A 14,536-nucleotide genomic window follows, 5' to 3' on the forward strand; every position below is an offset into this window, starting at 1 on the left:
TATATGTACAATAGTGTAATGTAAGTATATACTAGTGTGTGTAGATGTACAATAGTGTAATGTAAGTATATACTAGTGTGCGTAGATGTACAATAGTGTAATGTAAGTATATACTAGTATGTAGATGTACAACAATGTAATGTAAGTATATACTAGTGTGTGTAGATGTACAACAATGTAATGTAAGTATATACTAGTGTGTGTAGATGTACAACAATGTAATGTAAGTATATACTAGTGTGTAGATGTACAATAGTGTAATGTAAGTGTATACTAGTGTTTGTAGATGTAAAACAATGTAATGTAAGTATATACTAGTGTGTAGATGTACAACAATGTAATGTAAGTATATACTAGTGTGTGTAGATGTACAACAATGTAATGTAAGTATATACTAGTGTGTGTAGATGTACAACAATGTAATGTAAGTATATACTAGTGTGTATATGTACAATAGTGTAATGTAAGTATATACCAGTGTGTGTATATGTACAATAGTGTAATGTAAGTATATACTAGTATGTAGATGTACAACAATGTAATGTAAGTATATACTAGTGTGTGTAGATGTACAACAATGTAATGTAAGTATATACTAGTGTGTAGATGTACAATAGTGTAATGTAAGTGTATACTAGTGTTTGTAGATGTAAAACAATGTAATGTAAGTGTATACTAGTGTGTAGATGTACAACAATGTAATGTAAGTATATACTAGTGTGTGTAGATGTACAACAATGTAATGTAAGTATATACTAGTGTGTGTAGATGTACAACAATGTAATGTAAGTATATACTAGTGTGTATATATACAATAGTGTAATGTAAGTATATACCAGTGTGTGTATATGTACAATAGTGTAATGTAAGTATATACTAGTTTGTAGATGTACAACAATGTAATGTAAGTATATACTAGTTTGTAGATGTACAACAATATAATGTAAGTATATACTAGTGTGTAGATGTACAACAATGTAATGTAAGTATATACTAGTATGTAGATGTACAACAATGTAATGTAAGTGTATACTAGTGTGTGTAGATGTACAACAATGTAATGTAAGTATATACTAGTGTGTGTAGATGTACAACAATGTAATGTAAGTATATACTAGTGTGTGTAGATGTACAACAATGTAATGTAAGTATATACTAGTGTGTATATGTACAATAGTGTAATGTAAGTATATACCAGTGTGTGTATATGTACAATAGTGTAATGTAAGTATATACTAGTGTGTGTAGATGTACAACAATGTAATGTAAGTATATACTAGTGTGTGTAGATGTACAACAATGTAATGTAAGTATATACTAGTGTGTGTAGATGTACAACAATGTAATGTAAGTATATACTAGTGTGTATATATACAATAGTGTAATGTAAGTATATACCAGTGTGTGTATATGTACAATAGTGTAATGTAAGTATATACTAGTTTGTAGATGTACAACAATGTAATGTAAGTATATACTAGTTTGTAGATGTACAACAATATAATGTAAGTATATACTAGTGTGTAGATGTACAACAATGTAATGTAAGTATATACTAGTATGTAGATGTACAACAATGTAATGTAAGTGTATACTAGTGTGTGTAGATGTACAACAATGTAATGTAAGTATATACTAGTGTGTGTAGATGTACAACAATGTAATGTAAGTATATACTAGTGTGTGTAGATGTACAACAATGTAATGTAAGTATATACTAGTGTGTATATGTACAATAGTGTAATGTAAGTATATACCAGTGTGTGTATATGTACAATAGTGTAATGTAAGTATATACTAGTGTGTGTAGATGTACAATAGTGTAATGTAAGTATATACTAGTGTGTGTAGATGTACAATAGTGTAACGTAAGTATATACTAGTGTGTATATGTACAATAGTGTAATGTAAGTATAGACTAGTGTGTGTACATGTACAATAGTGTAATGTAAGTATATACTAGTGTGTGTAGATGTATGATAGTGTAATGTAAGTATATACTAGTGTGTGTACATGTACAATAGTGTACTGTAAGTATATACTAGTGTGTGTAGATGTACAATAGTGTAATGTAAGTATATACTAGTGTGTGTAGATGTACAATATTGTAATGTAAGTATATACTAGTGTGCATAGATGTACAATAGTGTAATGTAAGTATATACTAATGTGTGTAGATGTACAATAGTGTAATGTAAGTATATACTAGTGTGCGTAGATGTACAATAGTGTAATGTAAGTATATACTAGTTTGTAGATGTACAACAATGTAATATTAGTATATACTAGTGTGTGTAGATGTACAACGATGTAATGTAAGTATATACTAGTGTGCGTAGATGTACAATAGTGTAATGTAAGTATATACTAGTATGTAGATGTACAACAATGTAATGTAAGTATATACTAGTGTGCGTAGATGTACAATAGTGTAATGTAAGTATATACTAGTATGTAGATGTACAACAATGTAATGTAAGTATATACTAGTGTGTGTAGATGTACAACAATGTAATGTAAGTATATACTAGTGTGTAGATGTACAATAGTGTAATGTAAGTGTATACTAGTGTTTGTAGATGTAAAACAATGTAATGTAAGTATATACTAGTGTGTAGATGTACAACAATGTAATATAAGTATATACTAGTGTGGGTAGATGTACAATAGTGTAATGTAAGTATATACTACTGTGTGTAGATGTACAACAATGTAATGTAAGTATATACTAGTGTGTGTAGATGTACAACAATGTAATGTAAGTATATACTAGTGTGTGTAGATGTACAACAATGTAATGTAAGTATATGCTAGTGTGTGTAGATGTACAACAATGTAATGTAAGTATATACTAGTGTGTATATGTACAATAGTGTAATGTAAGTATATACCAGTGTGTGTATATGTACAATAGTGTAATGTAAGTATATACTAGTGTGTGTAGATGTACAATAGTGTAATATAAGTATATACTTGTGTGCGTAGATGTACAATAGTGTAATGTAAGTATATACTAGCTTGTAGATGTACAGTAGTGTAATGTAAGTATATACTAGTGTGTGTAGATGTACAACGATGTAATGTAAGTATATACTAGTGTGCGTAGATGTACAATAGTGTAATGTAAGTATATACTAGTGTGCGTAGATGTACAATAGTGTAATGTAAGTATATACTAGTGTGTGTAGATGTACAACAATGTAATGTAAGTATATACTAGTGTGTAGATGTACAATAGTGTAATGTAAGTGTATACTAGTGTTTGTAGATGTACAACAATGTAATGTAAGTATATACTAGTGTGTAGATGTACAATAGTGTAATATAAGTATATACTAGTGTGTAGATGTACAATAGTGTAATGTAAGTATATACTAGTGTGTAGATGTACAACAATGTAATGTAAGTATATACTAGTGTGTAGATGTACAACAATGTAATGTAAGTATATACTAGTGTGTAGATGTACAATAGTGTAATGTAAGTGTATACTAGTGTTTGTAGATGTACAACAATGTAATGTAAGTATATACTAGTGTGTAGATGTACAATAGTGTAATATAAGTATATACTAGTGTGTAGATGTACAATAGTGTAATGTAAGTATATACTAGTGTGTAGATGTACAATAGAGCTATTTAAGTATATACTAGTGTGTAGATGTACAATAGTGTAATGTAAGTATATACTGGTGTGTAGATGTACAATAGAGCTATGTAAGTATATACTAGTGTGTAGATGTACAACAATGTAATGTAAGTATATACTAGTGTGTGTAGATGTACAACAATGTAATGTAAGTATATACTAGTGTGTAGATGTACAATAGTGTAATTTAAGTATATACTAGTGTGTGTATATGTACAATAGTGTAATGTAAGTATATACTAGTGTGTGTAGATGTACAACAATGTAATGTAAGTATATACTAGTGTGTGTAGATGTACAATAGTGTAATGTAAGTGTATACTAGTGTTTGTAGATGTACAACAATGTAATGTAAGTATATACTAGTGTGTAGATGTACAATAGTGTAATGTAAGTGTATACTAGTGTTTGTAGATGTATGGTAGTGTAATGTAGGTATATACTAGGGTGTGTAGATGTACAACAATGCAATGTAAGTATATACTAGTGTGTGTAGATGTACAACAATGTAATGTAAGTATATACTAGTGTGTAGATGTACAACAATGTAATGTAAGTATATACTAGTGTGTAGATGTACAATAGTGTAATGTAAGTGTATACTAGTGTTTGTAGATGTACAACAATGTAATGTAAGTATATACTAGTGTGTAGATGTACAATAGTGTAGTGTAACTATATACTAGTGTGTAGATGTACAATAGAGCTATGTAAGTATATACTAGTATGTAGATGTACAACAATGTAATGTAAGTATATACTAGTGTGTAGATGTACAACAATGTAATGTAAGTATATACTAGTGTGTAGATGTACAATAGTGTAATGTAAGTGTATACTAGTGTTTGTAGATGTACAACAATGTAATGTAAGTATATACTAGTGTGTAGATGTACAACAATGTAATGTAAGTATATACTAGTTTGTAGATGTACAACAATGTAATGTAAGTATATACTAGTGTGTAGATGTACAACAATGTAATGTAAGTATATACTAGTGTGTAGATGTACAATAGTGTAATGTAAGTGTATACTAGTGTTTTTAGATGTACAACAATGTAATGTAAGTATATACTAGTGTGTGTAGATGTACAATAGTGTAATGTAAGTATATACTAGTGTGTGTAGATGTACAACAATGTAATGTAAGTATATACTAGTGTGTAGATGTACAATAGTGTAATGTAAGTACATACTAGTGTGTGTAGATGTACAATAGTGTAATGTAAGTATATACTAGTGTGTAGATGTACAATAGTGTAATGTAAGTATATACTAGTGTGTGTAGATGTACAATAGTGTAATGTAAGTATATACTAGTGTGTGTAGATGTACAACAATGTAATGTAAGTATATACTAGTGTGTAGATGTACAATAGTGTAATGTAAGTGTATACTAGTGTTTTTAGATGTACAACAATGTAATGTAAGTATATACTAGTGTGTAGATGTACAATAGTGTAATTTAAGTATATACTAGTGTGTGTAGATGTACAATAGTGTAATGTAAGTGTATACTAGTGTTTGTAGATGTATTGTAGTGTAATATAGGTATATACTAGTGTGTAGATGTACAGTAATGTAATGTAAGTGTATACTGGTGTTCATAGATGTACAGTAGTGTAATGCAAGTGTATACTGGTGTTAATAGATGTACAATAGTCTAATGTAAGTGTATACTGGTGTTCATAGATGTACAATAGTGTAATGTAAGTGTATACTGGTGTTCATAGATGTATGTAATGTAAGTGGATACTGGTGTTCATAAATGTATGTAATGTAAGTGGATACTAGTGTTCATAGATGTATGTAATGTAAGTGGATACTAGTGTGTGTAGATGTACAGTAGCTGTGTAAATGTATACTAGTGTGTGTAGATGTAATTTAGAGCTATGTAAGTATATGTAGATGTGGTAAGAAGAGATAACACTATGGGGTATCAGCATTCTCTGCTTTACTGATGTCAGTCCCTTTATCCAACTATCTGATGAAATTGATGACAGTATACACACAACAATGGCAGCATCTGGAATTGTAGATCTGGTCCATGATAAGAAAGGCTATAATATAACTGAAATCAAGCATGATCACTGGTTGGTCAATGTGGATTATACCTCGTCATGCACAATAAACATTTACATAGGTACTTATGAGGTCCTTGTACCAGCATTCTGACTTTGTATATTCATAGCAACACATTATGATGAAGAGCAAAGATCCTGTCTTTAAACATTTAAACAGGTATTTGTGTGACCATTGTATTATAGTGTAAACTACATGTATTTATAGAAACACTACATGAACAAAGCAAAGATCCCGTCTTTAAACATTTAAACAGGTATTTGTGTGGCCATTGTATTATAGTGTAAAATGATTTAATTAAATGTCAATCAGAATTTTTTGTGTTTTTTGACAATGATTTGATGGGATCACAATCAGATGTCTGGTATGGATTTTAAGAATGATTTAATCCTATTTAACAGTTACTGGTTGGTTGAAAAGTGTACTTGACAAGACTCTAGCTTGTCCTTTAATCAAGAAATTAATGAAAACATTTACCTTTGTTGTTTATTCAGAATTGTTAAGTTCATTATATGTTTTTTTTAATTTTTAACTGGTTAATCAATATTTGTAGACGCATCTTCTGGACAGACTGGAACAGAGAATCACCAAAGATTGAAACAGCCAACATGGATGGAACAGAAAGAAGTATTTTGATTGGGAGTAATCTCAAGTTACCAAACATGTTGGCAGTTGACTATGAAAGAAGTGAAATCTGTTGGACTGACTCAGGTTAGTTTCATTTGACATATGTAAATAGTTTTGATCAGACATGTTGGACTGCAGATAAAGTTGTTGGACTGTGTTAGCTATCAAACTTACTGAATTGCTCTGTACAAGTAAATGTATTTTAAATTAGTTTTAGTGTTGTTAAAGAGGTTTGAACACTATTTGTAACAAAGACTTTTAACAATTTTAACAGTGTATAAGTGTAGGAATGTTTCAGAAAGAAAATAAGTCACTGTAGTTTATTTGGACTGTATGGTTTCACCAAGTGATTTGAAAAACCTACCAATAGTTCAACAATGTTATGTTACTTTTTCAATGGATGTTTTCAACAACCATCTCTCATAAGGCTGTTCTTCAAACACACGGAAAATCAGAAGTAAACATTGAAATCAACAGTATTTGAAACTTTAAACAATGTAACAGCTGTTGAAATAATGTGATAGAAGTGTCAGTACTGCAGAAGCTATTTTTTTCTACAACGAGGTAAAACTGTACAGAAACAATAAAAATTAGTAAAGGAATATAACAGCAATGATAATATATTTTATCTAGGCTGTATTAAATCCATTGTGTGTCACATCATGTTTCATTTCTCAAAATAGGAGGAGTCATAAAAAGCCAAAACCTTTATCCAGATAGAATAGTTTGGTTACAACTTTAGTGATATGAGTGCTAGGGGGCAGTGATAGGGGGTGCCACAAAATCTTATAAGTGTAGTGCATGTTGGTATAATTATCTTAAAGTAAAGACATAGTGTTGTATCACCTAGCCTACAGTCATGTGCAAAACAATGTAATGTGAGGTTAGAGCATACAATTGGGGTGGGGGTGGTGGTATCTGTTCCATCTTTTATGACAAGCTATATGCTGTTATAAACTAGAAGCTTTGATTTTGTAGTTATTTCTCTATATATGACAAGCTATATGCTGTTATAAACTAGAAGCTTTGATTTTGTAGTTATTTCTCTATATATGACAAGCTATATGCTGTTATAAACTAGAAGCTTTGGTTTTGTAGTTATTTCTCTATATATGACAAGCTATATGCTGTTATAAACTAGAAGCTTTGGTTTTGTAGTTATTTCTCTATATATGACAAGCTATATGCTGTTATAAACTAGAAGCTTTGGTTTTGTAGTTATTTCTCTATATATGACAAGCTATATGCTGTTATAAACTAGAAGCTTTGGTTTTGTAGTTATTTCTCTGTATATGACAAGCTATATGCTGTTATAAACTAGAAGCTTTGGTTTTGTAGTTATTTCTCTATATATGACAAGCTATATGCTGTTATAAACTAGAAGCTTTGATTTTGTAGTTATTTCTCTATATATGACAAGCTATATGCTGTTATAAACTAGAAGCTTTGGTTTTGTAGTTATTTCTCTATATATGACAAGCTATATGCTGTTATAAACTAGAAGCTTTGATTTTGTAGTTATTTCTCTATATATGACAAGCTATATGCTGTTATAAACTAGAAGCTTTGGTTTTGTAGTTATTTCTCTGTATATGACAAGCTATATGCTGTTATAAACTAGAAGCTTTGGTTTTGTAGTTATTTCTCTATATATGACAAGCTATATGCTGTTATAAACTAGAAGCTTTGATTTTGTAGTTATTTCTCTATATATGATAAGCTATATGCTGTTATAAACTAGAAGCTTTGGTTTTGTAGTTATTTCTCTGTATATGACAAGCTATATGCTGTTATAAACTAGAAGCTTTGGTTTTGTAGTTATTTCTCTACTTATAGAAGGTTACTGTACTTTCCATGTTGTTCTAAACCAAATATTGAACCATAAGTAACAACTTTTGTAATTTATTTTACATCAAGGAACTTTTAATTCCTGCCAACCAGTAAACAAAACCTTTTGAAAGATAATTGTTTGAATGAATCTTAAGACAAATAACTAATTTTCCAATATAGAATACCAACTAAATACCATAATTTTATTTTTGTGAAGGACTTGCCCGCATTGAATGTGCTGGGTTCTCTGGAGAAAACAGAAGGGTTGTGTACACACCTGCTGCATATCCATTTGGCATCACTATCATAAATGGAAACATATACTGGACAGATTGGGAAATGTTAGTACTTAACCAAATTATTACATTCTCTTATAGTATGTATTATATTAATCATTACAATTATTACTTCCTGTTATAGTGTATATTAAATTCATCTTCAATTATTATTATAGTCATCTTTGGTTTTTACTTCCTGCTATAGTGTGTATTATATTGATCTTCAGTTACCTGCTATAATATGTATTATATTCATCTTCAGTTACCTGCCATAGTATGTATTATATTAATCTTCAGTTACTTGCCATAATATGTATTATATTCATCTTCAGTTACCTGCTATAATATGTATTATATTCATCTTCAGTTACCTGCTATTGTATGTATTATATTCATCTTCAGTTACCTGCTATAATATGTATTATATTCATCTTCAGTTACCTGCTATAATATGTATTATATTGATCTTCAGTTACCTGCTATAATATGTATTATATTAATCTTCACTTACCTGCTATTGTATGTATTATATTCATCTTCAGTTACCTGCTATTGTATGTATTATATTTATCTTCAGTTACCTGCTATAATATGTATTATATTCATCTTCAGTTACCTGCTATAATATGTATTATATTCATCTTCAGCTACCTGCCATAGTATGTATTATATTGATCTTCAGTTACCTGCTGTAGTATGTATTATATTGATCTTCAGTTACCTGCTGTAGTATGTATTATATTGATCTTCAGTTACCTGCTATAATATGTATTATATTAATCTTCAGTTACCTGCTATTGTATGTATTATATTCATCTTCAGTTACCTGCTATTGTATGTATTATATTCATCTTCAGTTACCTGCTATTGTATGTATTATATTTATCTTCAGTTACCTGCTATTGTATGTATTATATTCATCTTCAGTTACCTGCTATAATATGTATTATATTCATCTTCAGTTACCTGCTATAATATGTATTATATTGATCTTCAGTTACCTGCTATGATATATATTATATTGATCTTCAGTTACCTGCCATAGTATGTATTATATTGATCTTCAGTTACCTGCTATAATATGTATTATATTCATCTTCAGCTACCTGCCATAGTATGTATTATATTGATCTTCAGTTACCTGCTGTAGTATGTATTATATTGATCTTCAGTTACCTGCTGTAGTATGTATTATATTGATCTTCAGTTACCTGCTATAATATGTATTATATTCATCTTCAGTTACCTGCTATAATATGTATTATATTGATCTTCAGTTACCTACTATAATATGTATTATATTGATCTTCAGTTACCTGCTATAATATGTATTATATTAATCTTCACTTACCTGCTATTGTATGTATTATATTGATCTTCAGTTACCTGCTATGATATATATTATATTGATCTTCAGTTACCTGCCATAGTATGTATTATATTGATCTTCAGTTACCTGCTATAATATGTATTATATTCATCTCCAGCTACCTGCCATAGTATGTATTATATTGATCTTCAGTTACCTGCTATAATATGTATTATATTCATCTTCAGCTACCTGCCATAGTATGTATTATATTGATCTTCAGTTACCTGCTGTAGTATGTATTATATTGATCTTCAGTTACCTGCTGTAGTATGTATTATATTGATCTTCAGTTACCTGCTATAATATGTATTATATTGATCTTCAGTTACCTGCTATAATATGTATTATATTAATCTTCACTTACCTGCTACTGTATGTATTATATTCATCTTCAGTTACCTGCTATTGTATGTATTATATTCATCTTCAGTTACTTGCTATAATATGTATTATATTGATCTTCAGTTACCTGCTATAATATGTATTATATTGATCTTCAGTTACCTGCTATAATATGTATTATATTGATCTTTAGTTACCTGCTATAATATGTATTATATTGATCTTCAGTTACCTGCCATAGTATGTATTATATTGATCTTCAGTTACCTGCTATAATATGTATTATATTAATCTTCAGTTACCTGCCATAGTATGTATTATATTGATCTTCAGTTACCTGCCATAGTATGTATTATATTGATCTTCAGTTACCTGCTATAATATGTATTATATTCATCTTCAGCTACCTGCCATAGTATGTATTATATTGATCTTCAGTTACCTGCTGTAGTATGTATTATATTGATCTTCAGTTACCTGCTGTAGTATGTATTATATTGATCTTCAGTTACCTGCTATAATATGTATTATATTAATCTTCAGTTACCTGCTGTAGTATTATATTGATCTTCAGTTATCTGCTGTAGTATGTATTATATTGATCTTCAGTTACCTGCTATAATATGTGTTATATTCATCTTCAGTTACCTGCCATAATATCTGTTATATTCATCTTCAGTTATTACATCCTCCTGTAGTGCAGATTGTATTCATCTTCAGTTACCTGCTATAGTATGTGTTATATTCATCTTCAGTTATTACATCCTCCTGTAGTGCAGATTGTATTCATCTTCAGTTACCTGCTATAGTATGTGTTATATTCATCTTCAGTTATTACATCCTCCTATAGTGCAGATTGTATTGATCTTCAGTTACCTGCTATAGTATGTGTTATATTCATCTTCAGTTATTACATCCTCCTGTAGTGCAGATTGTATTCATCTTCAGTTACCTGCTATAGTATGTGTTATATTCATCTTCAGTTATTACATCCTCCTATAGTGCAGATTGTATTGATCTTCAGTTACCTGCTATAGTATGTGTTATATTCATCTTCAGTTATTACATCCTGCTATAATTTGAAACACAATATGAAATGATGTATAGGTAATGTAGTCTTTTATAGTTTCTAACTTAAGACAACATAACACATAATGTTTAGGTGCAACATCTTGGCTGTCACATCCTCCAAACTAAATTATTATAAGTAAAATAAAAATATGACACCTTTTCAAATGCTTTCTGAAAATCCATATACACCCTTACCCCTATTTATATAAGATATATATAATCTGTTCAAAGAATGTCATAGTTTATATATGACACTTTCCCCTTAATAAAACTATGTTTACTATCTTATAAACTTTGTTAAATGACTTCATAAGGTATCTTTTGTCAGACTTTCCATAATATTTTATCCACAACTGATGTAAGACTAATGGGTCTATAGTTACTGATACAAATTTTATCTCCTGCCTTGAAAGTAGGAGTTACATTAGTTAACTTCCAATCCTCTGGTACCTGTCCATTATTCAAGGACTGACAAAATATAGTAGTTAGTGGATCACTATCCAATCCTTTTAATCTCCTCCACAACTATTTGGGAATTATGATCCAGGAACCTTATTTCTTTTTGAAGTTCCCAGTTTCTTTTAACTAACTCGGAAGTGAAGCATTTACCTCATCTGTTCTTGTTTCCATCTATCAATTGTTCGAGATGTGAAATACCGTTTAAACTTTCATTAGTAAAATCCAAAGAAAAAGGAAAATTTAATAATGTAGCTATTTCATAATCATCAGATACAAGTCTTCTTTTGTCATCCCTCAAGGATTCCATCTTACCAATAATACACTTAAATAATCCTTGTCATCCCTCAAGGATTCCATCTTACCAATAATACACTTAAATAAATCCTTACTCTTGATTTTCAGCTAACTTTTTCTCATACATCCTCTTTGATGTCCTGTTCCATGAACTATCTTAATCTTTTATTTTTCTATGTCTGCTGCTACACCAGTTAAGTTAATGTTATTAAATTTATAGTGCTTATCTTTTATGTTTATCTGTTATACTCTTTGTGCCTCGACCTGGTTTTTCACTTGCAGGCACTGTTTTCACACTATAAATAATGTGTGTATCTTGAATGTTTAAAATTTTTCTCTTTTGTAGATTATTTCCTTTTAATTCATATTATTTATTTTTTTTATTGTAGTCACTTTATCCAACGAGTGAATCGAAATGGGGGAGATGCTGAACCTCTCGAACTTCCTCTAGGTGGCAATGGAAAATTATATGGAATCACTTCAGTGCCATCTCAGTGTCCTAGAGGTACAACATTAATCAGTATTATTGTTACTAAGAATTTGGTAAAGGAAAATGTTATATTTACAAAATAAGTAAATAATATTACTAATCTTCATGCTTTTAAACTTATTTTTTGCCCACACAGTCACAACTCTATGTGGCAGCCATAACGGTGGATGTCAGTACTTGTGTCTACCAAATGGAACTGGACAACGAACATGTGCATGTCCTGAGGTCGATGAAGACTCTGATGATGTCATTGATTGTAACCAGGTTATCTAGGCTTTATTTATCTTATTAATGATAAACCTGGTAAAATTAAAATAAATTAGTATAATCAGTTCATGTTGTAATACCATCCTTTATTTAATACGGTATTACATGTTTTACCAAACTGCACAGATACTTTCTTCCAACGTTTTGTTTTTCTTGATAGCTTATCTCTCATGTTTGAACAATTGTATTAGCAGTAAATAAAGGTTTTTTTGATTCTCTCAAGCAGATGTAAGAATGATGTGTTTTTATTAACTGTCTTCTTCCAACATTACTTAGAAACTACATTTTAATATGTACAACATTTTTCAGTGCTTATATAATACAATCTAAATATGGGTTAGAAAAGCACACTTTGGGTTGAATAACTTATACTGTACATTATTTACTGCCCTCTTTGTGTAAAATCTTCAAATAACAAATTGTTAGTGTATGAGTTATTAACTTCATCAGTGTTGGCTGAGTCTGAAAATCTTACATATGTGTAGGACTGAAAAGTTCAGAATCATGGCACCTAACTTGATATGTGAAAATAAAAATTAGTAAGTCCTCCTGATAATCTTTTTCCTTTGGAATCAGTACTTTACCAAAAACTTTAGTACTTATTTGGAAATATACATTTATATTAATTTTAGTGTAGGTGTACATAATTATTTTAATACTTATTCCAATACATACAGTTATTTTAATACTTATTTTGATACATACAGTTATTTTAATACTTATTTTGATACATACAGTTATTTTAATACTTATTCCAATACAACAGTTATTTTAATACTTATTTTGATACATACAGTTATTTTAATACTTATTTCGATACATACAATTATTTTAATACTTATTTTGATACATACAGTTATTTTAATACTTATTCCGATACATACAGTTATTTTAATACTTATTCCGATACAGTGCTTGCTTCCTCTCACAGAATTAGCTATTCTCGTTCACTGCTGCCCTCTATATAAGAACTTTTTATGTACACATGCCACAAGCTATTTGCTCCCCAAAATAGAATTAAAAGATTCTACATCTCTCATGGAAATCATTATTCATGCATCACTCCTCTCCAGTACAAACATGACATGTTGTTGTGATGCTTGTGACTCTGTCTATGTCTCTTTACCAATCCCATGCATCACTTCTCATCAGTACGAACATGACATGTTGTTGTAATGCTTGTGACTCTCTCTATGTCTCTCTACCGATCTCATGCATCACTCCTCGCCAGTATGAACATGACATGTTGTTGTGATGCTTGTGACTCTCTATGCCTCTCTACCGATCCCATGCATCACTTCTTGCCAGTACAAACATGACATGTTGTGATGCTTGTGACTCTCTCTATGTCTTTCTACCGATCCGTCACTTCAATGTTTGGCAGAAGACATAAGCATAAGATCATTATCCATGCATCACTCCTCACCAGTACGAACATGACATGTTGTTGTGATGCTTGTGACTCTCTCTATACCTCTCTACCGATCCATCACCAATCCATGGCAGAAGACATAAGCATAAGATTAAAGTCAGGAAGGAAGTAATTACCCATAGGAAATACACTTTCAGAACAGTAAAACTAAAACCTGTGATGTGATACTTGTCTTTCTCACAAAATTAGCTACAATCCCATATTGATGAGGAGGAGGGAATGATAGAAGTAGTCCCAAGAGCTTTGAAACCTCCAGAAATGAGAGGGTCAGATCTAAAGATCAGATGAGGGGAACCTCATGACTTCTGAACCATTTTATCATTCAGGCTGATGCATGAGATG

The 14,536-nt window shown here is 30.1% G+C and overlaps 1 protein-coding gene across 1 annotated transcript in view; it reads left to right on the forward strand.

The window, feature by feature from the left end:
* Window positions 1–12,989, forward strand: part of LOC143226890 (uncharacterized) — a 96,878-nt gene extending 83,889 nt beyond the window's left edge. The window contains exons 19-22 of the mRNA XM_076458425.1: window positions 6,286–6,443; window positions 8,407–8,530; window positions 12,395–12,510; window positions 12,632–12,989. Of these exons, the coding sequence (XP_076314540.1) occupies window positions 6,286–6,443; window positions 8,407–8,530; window positions 12,395–12,510; window positions 12,632–12,768 (535 nt within the window). The 3' untranslated portion in view covers window positions 12,769–12,989. The remainder of the gene's footprint in view (window positions 1–6,285; window positions 6,444–8,406; window positions 8,531–12,394; window positions 12,511–12,631) is intronic.
* The last annotated feature ends 1,547 nt before the right edge of the window (window positions 12,990–14,536 follow it).

The sequence above is a fragment of the Tachypleus tridentatus genome, chromosome 9 (genome assembly GCF_004210375.1).
Source record: "Tachypleus tridentatus isolate NWPU-2018 chromosome 9, ASM421037v1, whole genome shotgun sequence".
Taxonomy (NCBI): domain Eukaryota; kingdom Metazoa; phylum Arthropoda; class Merostomata; order Xiphosura; family Limulidae; genus Tachypleus; species Tachypleus tridentatus.